This window comes from Corvus hawaiiensis, chromosome Z (genome assembly GCF_020740725.1).
Source record: "Corvus hawaiiensis isolate bCorHaw1 chromosome Z, bCorHaw1.pri.cur, whole genome shotgun sequence".
In the NCBI taxonomy this organism is placed as follows: Eukaryota; Metazoa; Chordata; class Aves; order Passeriformes; family Corvidae; genus Corvus; species Corvus hawaiiensis.
The window spans coordinates 39461948-39482184 of record NC_063255.1 but is presented as its reverse complement, the minus strand read 5'-3'; the positions used below and the strand labels follow the sequence as shown (position 1 = coordinate 39482184).

The following is a 20237-nucleotide window of genomic DNA, read 5'->3' as shown; positions in this document are numbered from 1 at the left end:
TTGTGAAAGCAACATATCTAGAAGTCCACAGATAGCTGGCTTCAGATGGATGAAAACGAAAACAGGATCCTAGTTCCCTAAGACCACTTCAGCAATTCTAGCTTTCAACTTCCATAAAAATAGATTGATAGGGAAAAAAATATTGAACATGATAGTCAAAATCAAGATAATTATAGTAAGTTATCATTAATTCTACATTTATGTCAGGAATATTGAAAACTACAACCTCAGGAAAAAATACAGAAACTTAAGTCTGATTTTCACTTTTTTTTAAAATTTATTTCAGATTCATAAATTAACAATTTTAACAATTAACAATTTTAACATGTAACTAATTCTTTTCTGAACAAGATAAGATGGTACATTACCACCTCTGGAAGGACTTCAAGTAAAGCTCAAGTGCCTATTACTAAAGAATGTAAATTCTTGACTGGTACAAGGATCCTCTTCACATTCTATGAAAACGGACATGTATTTTTCCCCAATTGCCAAATATAATACCTCTATTTCTTAAAGCATTTTTGTCTGTATCCCCAAGGCCTTGAAAAAGATTCTTAGCAGCAACAAAACAGGACTGACCTGTTTCCTAGTCTTTCTTTCTTTCTTCCTGAACATGAGCACAGCAGCAAATGAACTCCCATAAAATCACAGAACAGAAAACAATCCCACAAAATCTCAGTGGCACTGCTTGTCCAGAGACTGTTTTACATATGATGACTAGCGTCTATGTTTTCAGTTCTCTAGAGAAATAAAAAAGAACGTAGCAGTCTACAAACATTTCAAACACTTACATGAGGATTCAGTAAACAATCAACATTAATAAATATCATTTGCTCCTTCTAAAATTCATTTTTGAAGAAAATATAATTTATTTGGCTAGCACATAGTTTTAGTGCAGTTTAAAATCGTCAGGTGGAACAACAAAACCCTGAAAACAGTCCATTTTTAGTACCTGCCCTTTTCTAAATGATTTACCTAGTAAACAAATACAAAACATCATGGCTTTCTATTAAAATCCTCAAACAATCTATTAAAGAGCAGGGGTGCGTATTAAAATCCACAGTTGTTTGTACTAACAATTTAAAATAAAACACCCATATTTTCATTGAACTTAAGCTGAAGGTTGTCTGTGCTGCTGTCCCGTGAATTCAGATGCTTTAGCCAAAGACATTTCTTGTAAGTGAATGATGGGCCTGCGTTGCAGTTTACCAGTGCTTAATATCCCTCATGATTCTTGCTGGGTCCTCTTCTGTGAGGCTTTTCCCTGAGTCATGTATTTATTGGAAAGGCTGCCTAAATTGGGAGGAAGAAAGCATCATGCTTTAAAGGTATTTGCTTTTTTTTTTTCTCCAAAAAAGACATAAACCAACTGAAACAAAAAGACAGGAGAAAATTACTATCAAATCAAACTAGAATCAAAGGACATACAGATCAACTTAAGAGCATTACCTGCTGAAGGACAGTAGAAAATAATAAAATACAAAATCAAAACCCAGCATTTTGTTCAACTAAACACCTAATGACAAATCACTTTGTGTTAAAAAATCCCCAAACTTAGACTTGAAAAAGCCTTGCAGTGAAGACAAAAAACCAAATATGTCTTCCCAACAAAACAGATAATTCAGTTTGAGATACTTAATTGCAGTCAAATCTTTACAAACTTCAGAAAACTAATTAGGTCCCCCTCCAACTGCAGAGAGATTAGTGTATTATACACCCATGCTCCTGAAAGGTTTGAAGAGTTGTACTAGAAATTCTAATTTTAAAAAAAGCAGCCATTCTAAAAATATTCATTGTACTGTACTTCATTGCTAATAAGAGTGTGAAATTACTGAAAGGAAGCTACATTGTTAATCACACATTTAAAGCAAACCATCTCTGATTCAGAAAAAGTACATAAAGGCCTTTATAATACAATCTCACTGCTACTTTCAAATGTAATTTTAACTAGTTTGCATTTTGGCAGCTCACACTAAGGATGTGGTTTGATAATTTCTCTTAAGTTTATTGTGTATAATTCTAGACAATTACTGCAAGGAACCCTCACAAGAAAGGATTCCATGTTCCTGAAGAATCAGAAAACCCCATGTAAGCTGAAACAGAAGAGATTGATACAACTCCACCATACCGTTCTGCAAAATAAATCAACCAGAGTCAATGATATAAAGGCACAGAATTGTTGTGCCCAAGTTTTGCTTCCAAATAAAAACTCAAAAATTGTACACTTTTCCAGATTAAAAAACATAGGTGGCTTCAGCCTGTTCAAGCTGCCACTGTGTTCGGCAAATTAGGTAAAATTCCTGTAAGGACTGATGAAGAATCATACAATTCTAGAATAATTTGTGTTAAGGATCATTTAGTCCAACCCTCCTGCCATGAGCAGGGACATTTTCCACTAGATCAGGTTGCTCAGAGCCACATCCAACCTGACCTTGGATGTTTTCAGGGATGGGGCATCCACCACCTCTCTGGGCAACCTGTGCCCATGTTTCGCCATCCTCATTGTAAAAAACTTTTTTCTTTAATCTAATGTAAACTGACCCTCTTTCAGTTTTAAACCATTACCCCAGGTTTTATCACAACAGTCCCTGCTAAGAAGTTTGTTTCCACTTTTCCTACAGGCCCTTTTTTTAGAACTGAAAGGCCAACACAGTCTTCCCGAAGCCTTCTTTTCTCCAGGCTGAACGGCCCCAACCCTCTCAGCCTCTCCATAGGAGAGGTGCTCCATCCCTCTAATCATCTTGGTAAGCCTCCTCTGGACTCACTCTCACAGGTCCATGTCCTTCCTGTGCTGGCACCCCAGAGCTGGATGCAGCACTGCAGGTGGGGTCTCAGCAGAGCAGAGGGGCAGAATCCCCTCCCCTGCCCACCTGGCCAGGCTTTTACATATAGTTTATGAATTGAACTGAAGATACACAAACCTGACTGGGGACTCAAAAATACTTTTCCTTTTTGTTTCTTTTTTTCTTCATGCATAAGCACTCCCTATAAAAAACATACACACATCAATGAACCAAGAAAACTGAAGTATTCCATTTCACAACATAAAAGGTTTTCCTTGAAAACTAAAGTAAAGCTGTTCTTAATTACTTTACATGGACTTTAAAACATATAAAAAGTAAAAGATGAAACAAAAGTGACACTTGGTGTTTACCTGATTTAATCTACCAGCATGTTTGACAGCACTGGGTACAGAAGGGGACCCGCACAACACTTCTGGTTTTGAGCCACCTGAAAAAATCATAAAAAGGAGTTGCTAATTGCAAACTAATTTCTATTTCGGTTATCATAAGACAGAAAAATACCAAAATATTTGCTATCTCGAATCAGAAAATGTAGAATGTAGGACATTGTTATTTTCCTCAGTTTTATAACACTGAAAACTGGCATAATGTGGTGACATACATCTAAGCTAGGAAACTACAATAGATTAAGCTTTGTATTCTCTTCCAGAATCAGCAGGCGACAGGGAATTTAGGATGAATGAAGATAAGGTGATAAGCGAAGTGCCCGTATTCTCACAATATGCAGCAAAGAGTGAAGTCTGAACTCTTTGATCCATTTGTTCATAGTACTTTATTCAACTAGAGAGAACACTTCAGGCACTAAGCAAGCAATAAAAGACAAAGCCCAACCTACAGCAATTCTTTCAAATTCAAACATACTAATAAAAACACCTACTTTAGAATTTATTAGTTTAGACATATATACTGTGAAGCCTAAGTACAGTTCTCATACAATGAATGTTAAATATCATTGACTATGAAACAGTCAGGCATATTCCCCTCCACCTTAGCACACGCAGTACCACGGCGAACAGAATGGTTGGAAGAGAAGTTCAGTGAGAAAAGGTCAAAGATAAACTCTAAAGTTAAATTTAGACTTGACATACACCTTCAAAAGGTCAGAAGCTGAATGACGCATGGCTTCAATTTTTAATCAACTTCTCTGTCCATCCAATACTTCTAGTGGTCTATCAAAGTAAGAATACTTCTAAATATATTCACAATTCTGAATATACCTGCCCCATTTTCCTCCCTCTTCCAGTATTTTAACACAGTCTTATGCCCTCTTCCTCTAAATGCATCCGATTATGAAGAGTTTCCTCATCTAAGGCAGACAGGATATTTTTTCAAGTAGAGAAAAGCTGGTTTGTAAAATATGTTTATATAAAAGACTCCTGTCTGTTCCTTTAAGAGGTCAAGTCATTAGTAATCTGTAAAACAAATTTTTTCCAGCCTGAATTTAAACACACCCAGGTTAACCTACAGGGAAACAGTGTTACTTTGTTCCTTTGGAAGCTAATTACAAGTACCACATATTGTCTTAAGTCTGAGTTTTATCTTAGAAAGATATTCCTTTGGAACACAAACTATGAGCAATCCATCTTATTTGAGGGATGACTTAGATAATTAAACTCTTTTGCTTAGAAATATTTCATTCAGATCTGTCAATCAGGATCTATGAGGTGAATTCCTGTATCCCTCCAACTGCTGACTTGTCAGAAGCGTTCTTTATTTTATTCACAAAATTCTATCTGAGCAAATCTGTACACTTTTCATATCGACTTTAGGGTTGTATACAATCATTCTGGTTTAGGTAATGTGAAGAGCTGTAATGTTAGCTTTTGTTGCAATTATGATGAACTGGAAGAGAGGTTGTACTTTGAAATGTTGGCAAGCTCATATACTGTGATGACAATGGAAGGAATTTCAATATATTTGATACTTATACCCTTTTAATTACAAATATCTGATCTGCTAAGAGAAACCATGCCAAATCCCCTAGGATACAGCAAATTTCTGAAAGGAAGGTGAGGATGAAGGGAAAATCATTAAATGTGACTACATTAAAAAAAACAACCCAACATTTACATGGTGCAAAAACCTTATCTGTTAGTCAATCATGTTAAAAATACCGAAGAACACCATAAGTGCTGTTTAAACTACTCAGCTTGATCAGTTTCTTACCGGCAACTCCTTTATATTGTGGGCATTCCTTTCTAATATGACCTTCTCTTCCACAGATAAAACAACGTTTTTCTCTTAAGTCTCTCTCTTCCGGACGCTTCCATTTCTCTGCTGATTGCCTGGGAGTCTTCTCTCTTCCAGTTTCCACTATTACCTTTGCTAGTTTCCTCTTCTGAGGTGTACATAGGTGCAACTTTCCCTCCTTGATTGAGTTCTCCTTTTCTGTTGGTTTATTCTGCATTTCTTTGTCCTCTTTGCTTCTTTTCTCCTTGATTTCTCCATACCTTTGTGCACCTTCATAATCACGACGCCGTCTTAGCCTGCAGGAGCAGAAAAGTGCTGCAGAATTCAGAAGCCTTACATTCATACACAGAATCAGTAAAAAAACCAAACCAAAAACCCATGTGCTGTCCTTAGACAAAGTAATTCTTCAGTGGAATAAATGAAGTCAATTGCCATACCTTTCCTTTTGACTCTCCTACCAAACAGTGCTACACTGATGTAACAAATATTTAATAATTTAACTTTACAATTAGATGACAATGCAGTCCTAAATCCTAATAATTGTAACTCAAAAAATATAAGAACAACTGAAAATCTGACTGCTCAAGTTGCAGACAATGGAAGAGAAGAAACACCAAGCAAAATGCTAACAAAGTACAAAAAAAATAGGGCTATAGTTCTGGGTTGTTTTTTTATTTGTACAATTCAACCAGAACTCAGTTCCTTCCTTCTGAAACTGTGCATATTCACTCTAGAAGTCTCTTCTACTGCGAGAAGCTTCTAAAATTCTATGTGACTTAAAGGTCTAGCAGTGAAGAAACACTACCACTGTCAGATTTGTTTCATCTAACAGCTTTATACATGACTAGGGAAAGAGACAGGAGTGAAACCTCCAAGTCTGAAGATGGTATCAGGCTCCTCTGGCAAGCTGGATGCATTGCTAATGGCTAAAAACTTGGAAAATACTTCACAAAACTGAATGAAGGGCAAAAGAATGGCATGAGCTTCAAGGTCAGCTTCTTTTTTAAAAAAAAAGGCATAAAAGGAAGACCTGGGGAGCTATAGGCTGGTCAGTCTCACCTCTGCCTGCTAAGATTATGGAGCAGACCCTCCTGGAAACTATGCTAAGGCACATGGAAAACAGAGAGGCAACTGGTGACAGCCAACATGCCTTCAGTAAGAGCAAATCATGCCTGAAAAATCTGGTAGCTTTCTATAAGATGGTTACAGAAATGGTTGGTAAGGAAAGAGTGACTGACATCATGTAGCTGGACTTCTGCAAAGCATCTGACACTGTCTTACACAACATCCTTGTCTCTAAAATGGAAAGACATGGATTTGATAGGGGCACCCCGCAGTGGATAAGGAATTGGATGGATAGTTGCACTTCAAGCATTGTGGTCACTGTCTTGATGTCCATGTGAACACCAGTGATGAATGGTGTTCCTCAGGGGTCTGTATTGGGACTAATATTATTTAACATCTTTGTTAGGGACATTGACAAATGGATTAAGTGCACACTCAGCAAGTTATTAGATCACTAAGATTAGCTTTAAACAAATACAGGAAAGTACTATTTTACACATCAGTCAGAACACTTATGGAACTGGTTGCCATAGAAGACTGTTACAGAAACCAGGAGAATCAGATTCAGGAAAAAAGAACCTAAAAGGACAAAATCATAAACAAGTCCAGTCCACAAATGAGCATTACCAGAGCAGGGCAGGTATGTGCTCTAACATCTTTTATACAGCAACTGCAGATGCTGAGGGAATGCATGAGAAGAGATTGCAGAAAATAACTGGTTTGCCCTTCAGAGACAGCATTCCCTTTTGCAATGAATGGCTGAACAGAGCACTTAAATGTATCAGTGATTATACCCCACAGGGCATTTCTGTTCTTAGATGCATAATCCCATTTACATTTCCTCTAATGTTGTACAGAACGTAGCTGAGTATGTGCAATGAACTGGTGTTTCACTTCAGGATGCAAGATTAAAAATCCATAGAGGTAAGACAGCAGTTTAGACCTTGAGCAGACTTTCACACCATCTTCAGCACTCTTCAATTTCAAACTATCGTCAGCTACTGCATTTTTAGAAGTTGAGTAAATGTCTAAATTAGCAGAATCAACAATGTAAGTTCACAAATATCTAATGTGTAGTGGAACAGCCACTTCATCCAACATGATGTTAGTAGCTTTTTTTTTTACTTAGTTACAGGCAAGTGCAAATGATTTTTAATGACAGCTTTTAACATAAATAGATACTACACAATAGTTAGGTTTTTCCATCCACCTTACAAGTGAGCATAATTCATGATTTCACTACTTTATATGTTGGAGAATGGTTAGAGGATCAGGGACATGGATCATTGATAAAGGGTACAAATCAATAACAGAACTGTACAAGCAAAGGCCTGCAAGAGAAAATGTTTGCATGAGAAAATGCCTGTGTGAGAAACAGGCCTGAGAACCAAAAGGGAGTTTTTAGGAGGTACAGTCCTGTGCTGATAAGATATACTGACCATGAGAAGGGAGGAAGATTTTTGATCTCTCAAGTCAAAACATAAATAATAGAAGCTTGCCAAATGTAGTCTTTCATCTAACCCAATTATGTAGAAGTAGGAATGCGCTTTTGTAAGCTTAAACCAATCAAGAACTGACAAGCATATATACTGATACTATGTAAGTGCCTCTGTATTGCCAATAAATGAAGCTTGCTTTATCAAACACATTGACTGTCTGCATGGCTTCCCCCGCCAGAAAGTCAGCATTTACAGACATGAAGTCTTTAAAGAGCTTTGTCTTAAATAGAAAACAAAATTAAAGGATGAGTTTTAAGTTTAGACATTTCATAAGAGGAAGAGCAGCAAAAGCCATTTAGCCATTCATTTGCTGCAAGAAGAAAGTCATTGAATGTTGGATGTGGCTATTCAGGTAGAGAGGTATTCTCTTGGATGTAAAACAGGACATTGTTCTCATACATGTGTGCTTACAAAAAGTAATGCTGTGACATTCTTGCCTTGCTTTTGATAGAAATTGTATGATTCTGTGAACTTGACAAAATTGTGTCTTGCTAGGAGAAACATAATTCTGGTAGTAGAAGCTATTAAATAAATAAAAATAAAAAATGCATCCATGAGTGCTTTTCACAGCACACAGTTATTCAGCTCTGCTGAGTATTTAGATTCTCGTTGACTACTCCCTTCCTGTAAAATGAAGTGGAGAGTCAACACTGATACCTTAAATTAACAGTTCTACAGCAACACCATCCACCACCGCCAAAACAGGTACTGATACATTTTAATTTAAGTTCAGGAAATAATCTGCAGCACACAGACGTTTTGTTTCAGCATTACTATCCTAATCTTTCCTAAACAAACCTGAGGAAAAAAAATTACACACAGATGCCAGTACTATACTCACTTTCGTCTCATGGGACAATCTTTCATGAAATGGCCAATTTTACCACAAGTTCTGCAGCATCTATCATTTGGTGCCAATTCTCCTTCGGTTAGTATCTCAGGATCAAAAAAGTACTCCTATAGAAGAAATCACATTAATAATTTAAAAATCATTTAAATAATTTAAAAATGAAAATACAAACACTTGGAAATCAAGACAGATACAAAAGTGTTAAAACAGCAGTAAGAGTTACAGAAAAGAATAAACTTGGGGTCTGTAGCTGAACCCTGAAAGACCTAATGAATTAACTGGCCACTGACCTCTTTTTTGACAGGCAGCCTACTAACCACCAGGTGTGCATACTCTTTTATAAAAAACTGCAGTTTTAAGAAATGCTAAGCTGGTTTTGATTCGGATTAAAATACATAAATCTGTACAATGAAACTCTGACTTGACTAGTCTTCTGTATACCAACATATTTTACACGCAAATGACATTAAAATGGTACTCAGCAGTAACTCCCATGAAGACTTTTAGAGTAGTGTGGCAATTTAAGAGAAAGAGCTTAAAGTGAGTGTAACCATACTACTGCAAAGGCTAAGTTTTATGCCAAAGAGCACACACATACTCCTCTTAGAAGGAACTTACCATTTTTGATGGGTATTCTTTAGGAAATATTTTTACAGGGGTACCAAATACCCTTCTGCCATTGATAAAAGCCTTCATTATAAAATTTGTCACTGTGGAAGAAAAAAAAAAAATCAAACTGAAATCATCATCTAAATATCAAACCAGAATGTAAAATAAGATCCAAGACAAGGTCTTCACTTTGTAACTGAAATTGTTAACAGATGACTTACTTTTTCTTGACAATCCAGCTCCAAGATTGTGGTTCAAATCAAAGGGATCTGTAGAAGAAAACATGACAGGCATTCCTCAGTGTGCAGGCAAGACAGTAGAATTCTTTCCATGAAAATGAAATGGCCAGAAAACAGTTTACAGAACACTTCTAAAATATGTCACTGAATTTTCTCTGTCAGCGATCACAGTGATACTTAACAGCATAATCATACACAAAGTTAAATTTATTAAGTAAATATGGGCTCAGCTAAACTTAGTATTTTTGAAAAACCTCAATGGCATTATAGTTAATTTCTTCGCCAAATATTACCGCAGGCCTAGGCCCTAGGGTATATCACCATGTCCTGCAGCCGTAGGGAGGAGGAGTAGAGAAGATCCAGCAGGCAGGAATTGTGCAGCAAGATTGATTGATTTAATTATTTTACAAACCCTTTTATAGACTTTTTTCTTCATAGTCTAATTGGACAAAGGATCAGCCACCCCTTGGGGTGACTGGCTAAAATCCTAAAACATCCATTGTCAAAATATTTTTCTACTATACCATAAACAAGATTTTTCAAGGTTGCAGGTGGCTTGGTTGTTTACATTCCCTGCTACCTCTTCTGTGAGAGAGAAAAGTCTCTCATGGGCTTAGAAAATACCAAGAAAATCCTTGCTAGCAGCATTTTTGTATCTACAGCCAAAAGATTTTGTTAAATTTGTTTTTCTGCCTTTTACTTCATAATAAAAAATATGAGGTTTGCTATGCAAAAAAAAACCCAAACCCTTATGAATAATTTTTAGCACTACTGAAACTCAATGGCAATTTTGTGATGATTTCAAAACATGAGCAAGTAACAATTTATAATCTAGTAATAGAAAATAAATAAGCCTTGTGAAAAAGCAAAATTTTCATGCTAAAGAAGTTCTGTATATTCCTGTACTTCATATGCTTTTACCTTCAATTACAATATATTTGGAGGTCCACTGCTTCTTGAAAGTTGTAAGCAGACTTTTTCTCCTAATGCAGATGACATGCTCTTTAAAATCAAATTCTTCTGTGTAGAATCGGAGAAGTCCCAGCCACAGTTGCCCAACAGACTCAGTGTTTTTCCCATAGTCTGGCCAAACAACTGACTAAAATGACAAAAATATTGTTACATCCAGTATTACATTAAGCAGAACGATTTTCATAATTTCCGTAATATATTTTCATGATTTATTTTATACAGAAAAACAATGAAGTTACACTAGAATACTTCCTTTCATAATTGGTATCGATAATCCAATATTGGTTTTAAATGGTATATTTTTTTATCCTATTAACAACAAAAGCAGACAATTAATAGAACTTTTGGCATTAGGTTTTGCCTCTTAAAAAAAAATTATTAATTCACTTCATGAGTTGTATAAAACAAAATTATTCAATGGAATTAACCAGGTATGACCAGATATACAAGTGATAAGAGTTATCTTCACCCAGAGTGACATAAAGAACAATTAATCATCCTTAACACCTTAAAATAATTTTCTGATCTATTTTGTCAGATTTTGGAGTTTATTTTTTCACAGATGAATTACAACCAACCATATTCTAAAAGCTTTACAACACAGGAATGGGATTTTCAAAACAGCAGCTACTCCACTTCCATTCCTGTATTTGCTCTGGGATAGAGTTAATTTTGTTCTTAGTAGCTGGTATAGTCTGTGTTGCGGATTTAGTCTAAGAATAATGTTGGTAACATTGATAAACCACTGATATTTTAGTTGCTGCTCAGCAACTAAAGGTCCCTAAGTCAAGGACTTTGCAGTTTCCCATGCTCTGGCAGGTGTACAAGAAGCTGGGAGGGAGCAGTACCAGGACAGCTGACCTGAACTGGCCAAAGGGATATTCCATACCACAGAACGTCATGCCCAGTATATAAACTGGGGGGAACTGGCCAAGAGGTACTGACTGCTGCTGAGGGATGGGCTGGGCATCAGTCAGCAGCTGCTGAGCGGTTGTATTGGGCCTTTCTTGTTTCTCTTGGCTTTTAGTCCTCTCTCTCTCTTTTAATTACCACCATTACTACTACTACTGCTACTACTATTATTATTATCATCATTGTAATAATTAGAAGTATGAGGATTATTATTTTATTTTGTTTCAATTAATAAAGTGTTTTTATTTCAACCCACAAATGTTACTTTTGTTTTTCTTTTTTTTTTTTTATTCGCCTTCCTACCAGGGAGGGGGCAGGGGGAATGAGAGAGTGGCTGTGTGGTGCTAAGTTGCCAGCTGGGGTTAAACCACAATATTCAACCTTTATATTTGGGAACAATGTCTTTAGAAGGAATTTCTATTTATTTGCCAAGCTACAGGTAACACCTTTTCCAATTAGTCTGATTTACTCACCAACTCCTCTATCTTATCAAAGAAATATACGTTCCAGCCATCAACTAAAATTTCAGGCTTTTTTGGTTCTTTGTAGATCTGAAAGAATAATATTAGAACTCATTAGAAGAGCCTTTCATATTCAGCACTGACATTCTTCTGATCAATACTGCATACAGTTACTTGTTTCTTTCTGATATACTTTACCTCTTGAAGAACAGGGATGACTGGTGGATTTCTCTGTTGAAGAAAATAAAGCACCATAAGAGTATATGCATAAGATGACAGGCTACCTCGAGATGCATCTCCAATGTCACACATCTAGAAAAAGAAACATGATTTTTATCTTTCATGGTGATCATTCCTTGCTGCAGGAGCTACTGCTTCTAGAATGTCTGAAATACACTTACCTTTGTAAAGACTTTCATTGTGTAACACAGATATTTTACTCTAGGATCAATAGCTGCATATGATGACAGAAGTCTGGTGTTATGCAAGGCCTACAGAAATAAGGAAGTAATGTAGAAAATAAAGGAGCTCTGAAGTTACGAAGGAAATAAGCTGAAAACATGAAAAACAAAAACTCAAGAAATGCATATGTGAAGCCCTACATAGTAGGAATATATATTGAGAAAGGAAGCATTCAACAATGAGGTTATCACCTCTCTGTTAAAAGCCGATCAACTTCCTTAATCTGTGTGGAAGTGGTACAAAGCAGCATTCACAGAACAATACTTCAAAACAAGAAGCATTAATCTCCTACTACGGTTTCAAAGTATTTGTTAGAAGCTAATTACTTGAACCAAGAGATTTCAGTCTGGATCTGTAAGAGCTGCCAACGGACATATAGAGATGCACAACTTCAAGGAGAGAACTTTCACACTTAGTGGTTGAGGTATCTTCCTCTAGACTCCCTGTGAGCTCACAAAAAAATCTTCAGAAAGTTTAAAAATTGTCTCTAAGACTTAACTTTTCTTTGCTGTTTCAAGCAACAGGGTTTTGAAGTTTAGAGACATTGAAATAAACAAAACCTGTTTTTAAAATGTTTGGCCAAGAACACGTGAATTGTTTGGGGTTTTTTTTGTTAATTCTAATATGTTACAGTTCAGGCAAGCTGGGTTCAAAACCACTATTTTCAGGTCTCAAGGCTAGGCAAGAGCCATGATGCTAAGTGGAGTGTGAAAAAGCTGAAGTTACATTATTTTGTCTCTCATTTAAGAAAGACTTAAAATAGTTAAACACTATTTCTTACTATTACTGAAGAACTAATAAATTTTCTTAGGAAAATGACAACTCTAAAGTCACAACTGTGCAGCTGACTCCACTCATAGTCAAACAAGCAAAACGAAAAAGGTGTCTTTGAAATATAAAACTGTAAATATAAAACTGTAATTGGAAACAGTTGATTATTGAATCTCATCCAAACAATCAGTTCAGTCTCAGTTTTTTGTTACACAACATAAAATAAAGAAGGAGATAACCTTACCAGAGTATTATATAAACTGATGTCTACTTCAAGACCACTTCTGACATGGAAAAATTTGACAATTGGGACTTTAGCAGTTGTTATAGGCAAGACATTTCTTAAACCTAGGATGAAATGTTTTATTACTAAATGGCTACAATACAGTCCTACACAGTATCAAATAACTTCCAACTGCAGCAAAAAGGCTACAAATTAAATCTTAGTTGACACCAAGTTTGTATTTCAGTTATGGTTTAACAGGGATTTTAGCAATTTGTCAAACATGACCAGTCTGCTAAATATAATTTATCTAAATGTATGTTTAGCCCCCTCAAAAAATAAAGATCAGTCTAAATAAGAGTATAGAATCTCTTTATAGAGAATTAAGCTTAAGAGAAAAATGATAGTTCATTACAATTCATTGGAGATACACCAAAATGAGCACTATAAAATTCATGATTTCTTGTAGAAAAAGCAGGATTCACATTGCAGACTCGTATCAAAGTATCTTTTACTATCAACTTATTGTGCACTGAACATACAAATACATAATTACTAAATTGAAGCCTCAAGTCTTAGATTGTTGTCCTTATGCATGTAGGTTTTAAATATACTATCTGTCCAGTTCAGATGTGGTCCTGTAACATTATAACCTCGAAGATCTACATATACAAACAAAAATGAATCCAAATGTTCACAATATTTAACCTCACTCTTACCAACATAAGGTCTTTGATATATTTGTATCTTAACGACTTTCATCTACAGTCCCCCAGAACGTTGTCACTACAGCAAATGAAGTAACAAAACCAGAATCACTTATTTTAATTTTCCAGAAAGTTACCTGACTGTTTCTTGAGAACTTTTGCTAAATCTTCAATAATTCTGATGCAGTCAAGTCCCTAAGACATTAAGAAAAAAAGCTGAAAGATGTATCTGCTGCAAGTATTTTAGGCAAACCTTTTATTATGTGCCATTAAGCTTAAAGCTGTATAACTGAATGTTTCATACAGAATTATGTGAATACAAGAAATTGTTTCAAAATAGCACATGTAAAATCAACAGTTGATAATGAAAACTTTTAAAAAGCTGATATTAGGCATGAAAGGAGACTGATGTGCTCTGCCATTTTGTTCCCATTCCTAGTTTTTTATGCAATAAAAAATGTTACTTATCTGCACTAATAAAGCTAGAAATGCAGAATTCAGGAGAAAACTGGCTACTTTATTCTTAGACACATGCCTAAACCAACAGAAAACACCCCAAAATAATCTGACTTAGTGATGCCTTAGTATTTTCTTCTGATATTAAAAGCTTTTACAAAATAATTAATTTGTTACACTAGATACACAATATAAGAAAATTTTGCATTTATTCAACCATAAAACCAAAGTCTTCTCAACCTACCTCAGCAGTTTCCAGACCATCTATTGTCATACAGATATCAAGATCACTTTGTTTGAAGCCAAAGCCATTTTTTGAAGAGCCAAACAAATCCAGCTTGGTTCCTGTAAGGCATGTATTATATTACAGCCATATACCAACAAAGAACCTCAAATTATATATACACAGAATCTCAAATTTTATGTAGCTTCAAACCTCTGCATGTCTTCTAATACAGGCATGAAAACATTATTACATTTCTGTGGTACATGAAAATTTTCTGATCCACTTTGCTTACGAGAAAAGAATCTCTACTACTATTGGTTCAAGTAAGCAGTCTGATAAATCCAGAAACAAGTTACTTTCCAGTAGTGAAAGCATCAGCAGTTAGGTTCAAGCTGACATCTGATTAAAAAAATGCTTTGTACAGAGATTCTCATGGTAAGGGATATATCTAGCTTCAGCCAAAAAAATCTTTTTCTAATTTTAAAAGATCATGAACTGAAGTCCAGGTGTTACAGGTAAGAACTCCAGAGACAAACAAAGGAAAAAAATCAAACACCAAGGTTCTGCAAATAGGCCAGATGTTCTGCCTACGCTTTAAAATATTCCAAGCTCAGTAAGTTTCAGTAGGAAGTACTACAAAAAACTTGTTGCTTGCAAGAGCAGTTACAAAAATAAGTCTAATTAATAAATACACTTAAAATAACAAATATAAAACTATTCCACTTCTGCTTTGTTTTTTTCTTAACTTGCCATTGTTCCTTCCTGCTAATATGTACTATATAAGAATAAATAAAAAATCACAAATTTAAAAAAGGCTTAGAAGACTCAGAACAAAAAATAATGTAGTGAAATATTGGAATGCTGAGCAACAATATGGGCTAAACATTCAAAACTAAAGTGTTTATTATACTGAAATGATGTTTTCTTGGAAAACATTCAAGTATGAACAATGAAAAGTATAAATATGAAGTTAAAATGGCTTAATTACCTGGGAAATCCTGTCTAATGAAGATTTCCAAGCTTTGTCTTATATATTCCCGAGCCTGATCCTCTACTATATTTGGAGCAAAATCATCTTTAAAAAAAAAAAAGAAAAAAAGACAAGAATTTAGGCAACTGTTGTGTAGAAAGAGCAAACAGCAAAGATTCAAGTGAAAATAGAGAGGGGTTTACAGTGGGGCAGGGGAAGGGAAAGAGAAAAAGAAAGAGAAAATTCACATGTGAAGGAAAGAAAGCAAGGATGAGGTAGAAGAGAAATACCTGTTCAAAGAAAAACATTAATTAGACAAATAATGCATTTTGTCTGGTCAGAAATGGCGAGAGAGAAAGGAGGAAAGTTGGGTCACTCTGAAAAGAACAAAAGTGGAGAAGTGTTACAATAGAACACTGAAGTCTTTGTTTACAAAAAAACACAAGTTAAGGAACAGTTAACATAATTCAAATCAGCCAAATATAAAAGGATCAGTCAAAAACTCCACCCAAAATTAGACTCTCAGAAAATATATTTTCCTGTATGAGTAATCAACCAGCCAGTTGGAAGACAAATCTGAACACTTTCTGGTTCTCTAGATACAAATTATTCAGCAGTTCTATTAAAGCCATTACCATTAAGCCAAATCTAAGAGTTGGAGGCAATGTAGCAAATAAACTGTCACCTTATAACATCATTAGTCTGTGGGTATTTCATTATTTTTTTCTGATTCTTTTTCTACGGCACAACAATATTCAAAGGAAAAAACTTACGGTAACATTGGACACAAACTTGATCTAGAATATCTGAAAACTTGGGTGTCAGGGGTGGCAGTGGGTCAAGCTCAATTTTCTTGAAGTCTTCTGGACAATCATTCTTTAAATGACCTTCCCGTTTGCACAAGCTACATACTACTGTAGGAGACTGCATAAACAAAAAGCAAGATCAGTTTTAAAAACTGTAGTACTTTAATGAATTTGAGCAACACTTTCATATAACTTCTAACAGAACATAAGCAATATGTTTATGTTCTGATACAGCTTGCTTACCTTGCCCTTTGTAAAAGCTTGTTTACTGAACTGATAAAAAAGTTCAGATTCTAAGCACTGTTCTACTGCTGTGTTCTCTTCAGAATGGCTTCCCTTCTCAGTAAGATATTCTTGACTCAAATTGTTCCTTAGAGGTCCAGCTACATTTTCTTCGAAGTGTTTGTTCTCATATTTACTGGGGATGGAAAAATCATCTTGTTCCTCTGACAGTGCATCATCATCTCCAGATCCAGTATATGTGTTATCTAGTTCACCTCCAGCTCTAATGGTAATACTGCATTCTCTCTGATTGACAAGACTTGGTGCTTCCTCCTCTTCCTCTTCATCATCTGAGTTAATCATTTGGGATATCTGACTCTGTGCTGAACACAGGAATTTTTGTGGGGATTCATCCAGTTCATCAGTACCTTCAGTGCTACTATCCTCATCAATGTCAATCTTATCATCTGTTATACCGCTGCACTCCAACCCAAATTCATCACTCTCTGTAAGTGCAGTGTTTCGAAAACCTTCTAAGTCTGAAGTACTACATGTCTCTACATCGTGCTCATTCACTGTAACAGGGAGATCTCCACTGTCACTGTCTTCATCGACTGACTGCTCAGCAGCCAAAATACTATTCCATTGTCTTTTTTGTTGTTCATGTTCTTCCTCTTCCTCCTCTTCTTCATCTTCATTTTCACTCTCTGTCTCTTCACAGCTAGGTTTAAAATCCTCATTATCTCCAGAAATAATCTCCTCAATTATACAGTCTGAGTCTTCATGGGTAATTCCCAGATGACTTATATCATCAGCCAATTCCTCTTCTGTGAAACTTTCTGAGCCATCACACAGTCTTGAAGGATCAATTTTATGTTCTTTGGGCATACATGTAGCCTCTGTTATGCAATCTTCTACTATGGCTGTGTTTGTTCTACTATCTAAGTTTTGCAAGTCAGAATCTTCATGCTTTATAGCATCTTTTCCATGGTCCAGCATTTGGGATTTCTCCTCACTTGCATTTGAAGAGGATATTTTGCTCCATTTTGCACTTTTTTTGTGAGGCAAAGCGAAATACTTGTAAGTTGCTCTCAGGCAGTGAAGAATATACTCATACACCAGCTGGCTGTTTAGAGTTCTTGCCACATTCCTTTTGACTGAATATGGGTCTAGAAGAAAGAAGAAGTGAGCCAGCAGTGAAAGAGTTAACTTTTTTAAAAAAGAATACACTTACATCCTTACAGAGTTCAAATTGCTAGCTACTCTTAAACATTGTGTAAGGACACAAGATCTACGAATTGTGCTGAAGACACAATTCTGCTGAAATTTTAAGTTCACTTAATTATTTCTGATAATGTTGAAAATAATACCCAATAGAAATATTAAACTGATTTTTAAAAAAAAAAATTCTACTATAATCAGTCCAATATTCAAAATTTCTAAGATGTAACACAGTATCAATAGCCAAGTCACCACCTTATAAAAATTAAAGTTATAGCTCTTTGAAGTTTGTTGAGACATATTTAGATACCTTCCACAGCAATGCGCTTTTTAGGCCAGTCCTTTGATTCACGAGACACTGGTTCTTTGAGTCGTATGCTAATAACCAAATCAGCCATATTGAACTCCAAAGCATAGAAACGAAGCAGTTCAAGCCAGAGCTGACCAACGGGTGCTGAACACTGCTGACTTAAATCAAATACTAAGGGAACCTGTCAATTACAGAAGAAAACCTTAAATAGCATTTAGTTGACAGGCGTTTAGCTGTTACACTTCCTTCATTTTATCTGTAACCTAGTATGACAGAACTTATCATTGCTTCTCTACTCCTGCAATTGCAATAAAAACTGCAATTAAAAAGGTGGAAGAGATTGTATAAAACTTGAAAATGAAAGGCTGCAGCAATGGTAAAGACTAGCATCAATAATTAATAACAATTGCTTCTTTAAGTGTTTATGCCATAATTTATAAATTTCAAAGAAAGAAACGTATCTCATCTAACAGGACAGAATGGATTATACAGCCTATTTTTTAGCAAAGTCTAGGCTGAATTGTTAACTGGCACAACATGCAATCACATACTGATACTGTTTCTTACAAAGTTGTTATAACAGAAATAATTTGTAAGAACAGTTCAAAGCAAAGAGGAAATATTTTTCATACGCTTAATCTCCTTCCAAGAGAAAACTGCTCCAACTCTGTAAACTACATTATCCCTGGTAGATTAAAATTCAGGGTCTTATCAAAGAGTTTGAAATTGTATCTGTTTTCCTGCCAGCTCCTTAGCGCCAAGAGCTAAGCACAACAGACCTTGAAGCAAGCAGTCATACAATCTCTTAGTTCAGCTCATGGTTTTGAAACATAAACACAAAACTGAAATTTTGTTCTTCTAAGAACAGCAATGACTGCTAGACTACTACAGAAATAAATATATAAAAGTTCAGACCTTGCCCCTTCTAGGGGAAGTTTCTTGTGGCAAATCAGAATCATCAGCGGGGTTATGCTCCCAAACCACAGCATCATTCTTGACTTCTCTCAGATGAAAATTAGTTAATTTGTTTAATGAGAATCCTCCAATCTAGAGGAAATAAAAAAAAAACCCACCATAGAACATCATGTGAACTTTAAATTTTAGTCCTCACATCACAGTCGAACAAAGTTTAAAAACACCTGTTCCAGGTCTAGAATATGTCCCAACCTTTTTCTCTATCTTCTCCCCAAACTTCTCTGCAAAAAACTCTCAATGGTCTTGGAAGGGTGTGCTTGTGTCCACACTCAGGAAATATGGACAGTGAGGTGGACTGAAAACTGGATGAATGGCAGATCCCAGAAGGTTGTAATCAGTGGCACAGGGTCTAAACATGGGCCTGTCCCAAGTGGTATCCCCCACGGGTCAATACCGGGCCCAGTGTTGTTAAATTTGTTCGGCAGTGACTCAGAGGGACAGATGCCTCCTCAGCAGGTCCAGATGACACAAAGCTGGAAGCAGTGGCCAATACCCCAGGATGCAGCCTTGACAGGGTAGGGAGATGGGCAGAGAAGAACTGTCTGAAGTTCAACAAAAGGAAAAGCAGGGTCCTTCATTCCAATGGGGAGGAATAACCCAAAGTGCCAGCACATGCTTGGGCTGATCTGCTGGGAAGCAGCTCTGAGGAGGATGTGGGGGTCCTGGTGGACAACAAGCTGTCCATGAGCCAGCAGTGTGCCCTGGGGGCCAAGAAGGCCAATGGTGTCCTGGGGTGCATTAGGAAGAGCATTGCCAGCAGGACAAGGGGGGTGATCCTGTCCCTCTACTGTGCCCTGGTGAGGCACATCTGGAGTGCTGTGTCCAGTTCTGGGCACCTCAGTGCAAGGGAGACATGGAGCTCCTGGAGTGGGTCCAGCAAAGGGCTACAAAGATTATTAAAGGACTAGAGCACTTCTCTTACGAGGAAAGGCTGAGGGACCTGGGCTTGTTCAGCCTTGAAAAGTGGCAACTCAGAGAGGACCTCATCCATATCTGAGTATCTGAAGGGAGGGTGTCAAGAGGACAGATCCAGGTGGTGCCAAGCAACAGGACAAGAGGCAATGGGCCTCAGTTTGGGTCTGACTGAGGTAAAGCTTGCAGCCCTCCCAGTGCTGTGCTTTGGATCAGTAGCTGGAAGAGTACTGGTAACAGACCGGTGTTTTGGCTACTGCTGAGCAGCTTTGCCCCTCTGACATTCCTTCCCTCCACCGAAGGGGATGGGAGTGGGCAAGAGCCTGGGAGGAGATACAACCAGGCCAGCTGACCCAAATCAATCAAATTCCATAC

General features: G+C 36.5%; 1 protein-coding gene across 3 annotated transcripts in view; it reads right to left on the bottom strand.

The window, feature by feature from the left end:
- Positions 1 to 252: 252 nt before the first annotated feature.
- Positions 253 to 20237, bottom strand: part of TUT7 (terminal uridylyl transferase 7) — a 34911-nt gene continuing 14926 nt past the window's right edge. For 2 of the 3 annotated variants that reach the window (XM_048291555.1, XM_048291556.1), the window contains exons 11-29: positions 18891 to 19022; positions 17976 to 18156; positions 16466 to 17613; positions 16190 to 16340; positions 15435 to 15521; positions 14465 to 14565; positions 13902 to 13959; positions 13079 to 13182; positions 12003 to 12092; positions 11800 to 11913; positions 11614 to 11691; positions 10178 to 10355; positions 9239 to 9286; positions 9027 to 9118; positions 8400 to 8515; positions 4971 to 5290; positions 3155 to 3231; positions 2922 to 2985; positions 253 to 1293 (exon numbers count right to left, since the gene is read on the bottom strand). In XM_048291555.1, the coding sequence (XP_048147512.1) occupies positions 1226 to 1293; positions 2922 to 2985; positions 3155 to 3231; positions 4971 to 5290; positions 8400 to 8515; positions 9027 to 9118; positions 9239 to 9286; positions 10178 to 10355; positions 11614 to 11691; positions 11800 to 11913; positions 12003 to 12092; positions 13079 to 13182; positions 13902 to 13959; positions 14465 to 14565; positions 15435 to 15521; positions 16190 to 16340; positions 16466 to 17613; positions 17976 to 18156; positions 18891 to 19022 (3207 nt within the window). In that variant the 3' untranslated portion in view covers positions 253 to 1225. The remainder of the gene's footprint in view (positions 1294 to 2921; positions 2986 to 3154; positions 3232 to 4970; positions 5291 to 8399; positions 8516 to 9026; positions 9119 to 9238; positions 9287 to 10177; positions 10356 to 11613; positions 11692 to 11799; positions 11914 to 12002; positions 12093 to 13078; positions 13183 to 13901; positions 13960 to 14464; positions 14566 to 15434; positions 15522 to 16189; positions 16341 to 16465; positions 17614 to 17975; positions 18157 to 18890; positions 19023 to 20237) is intronic. The other variant, XM_048291557.1, reaches the window with a different exon arrangement.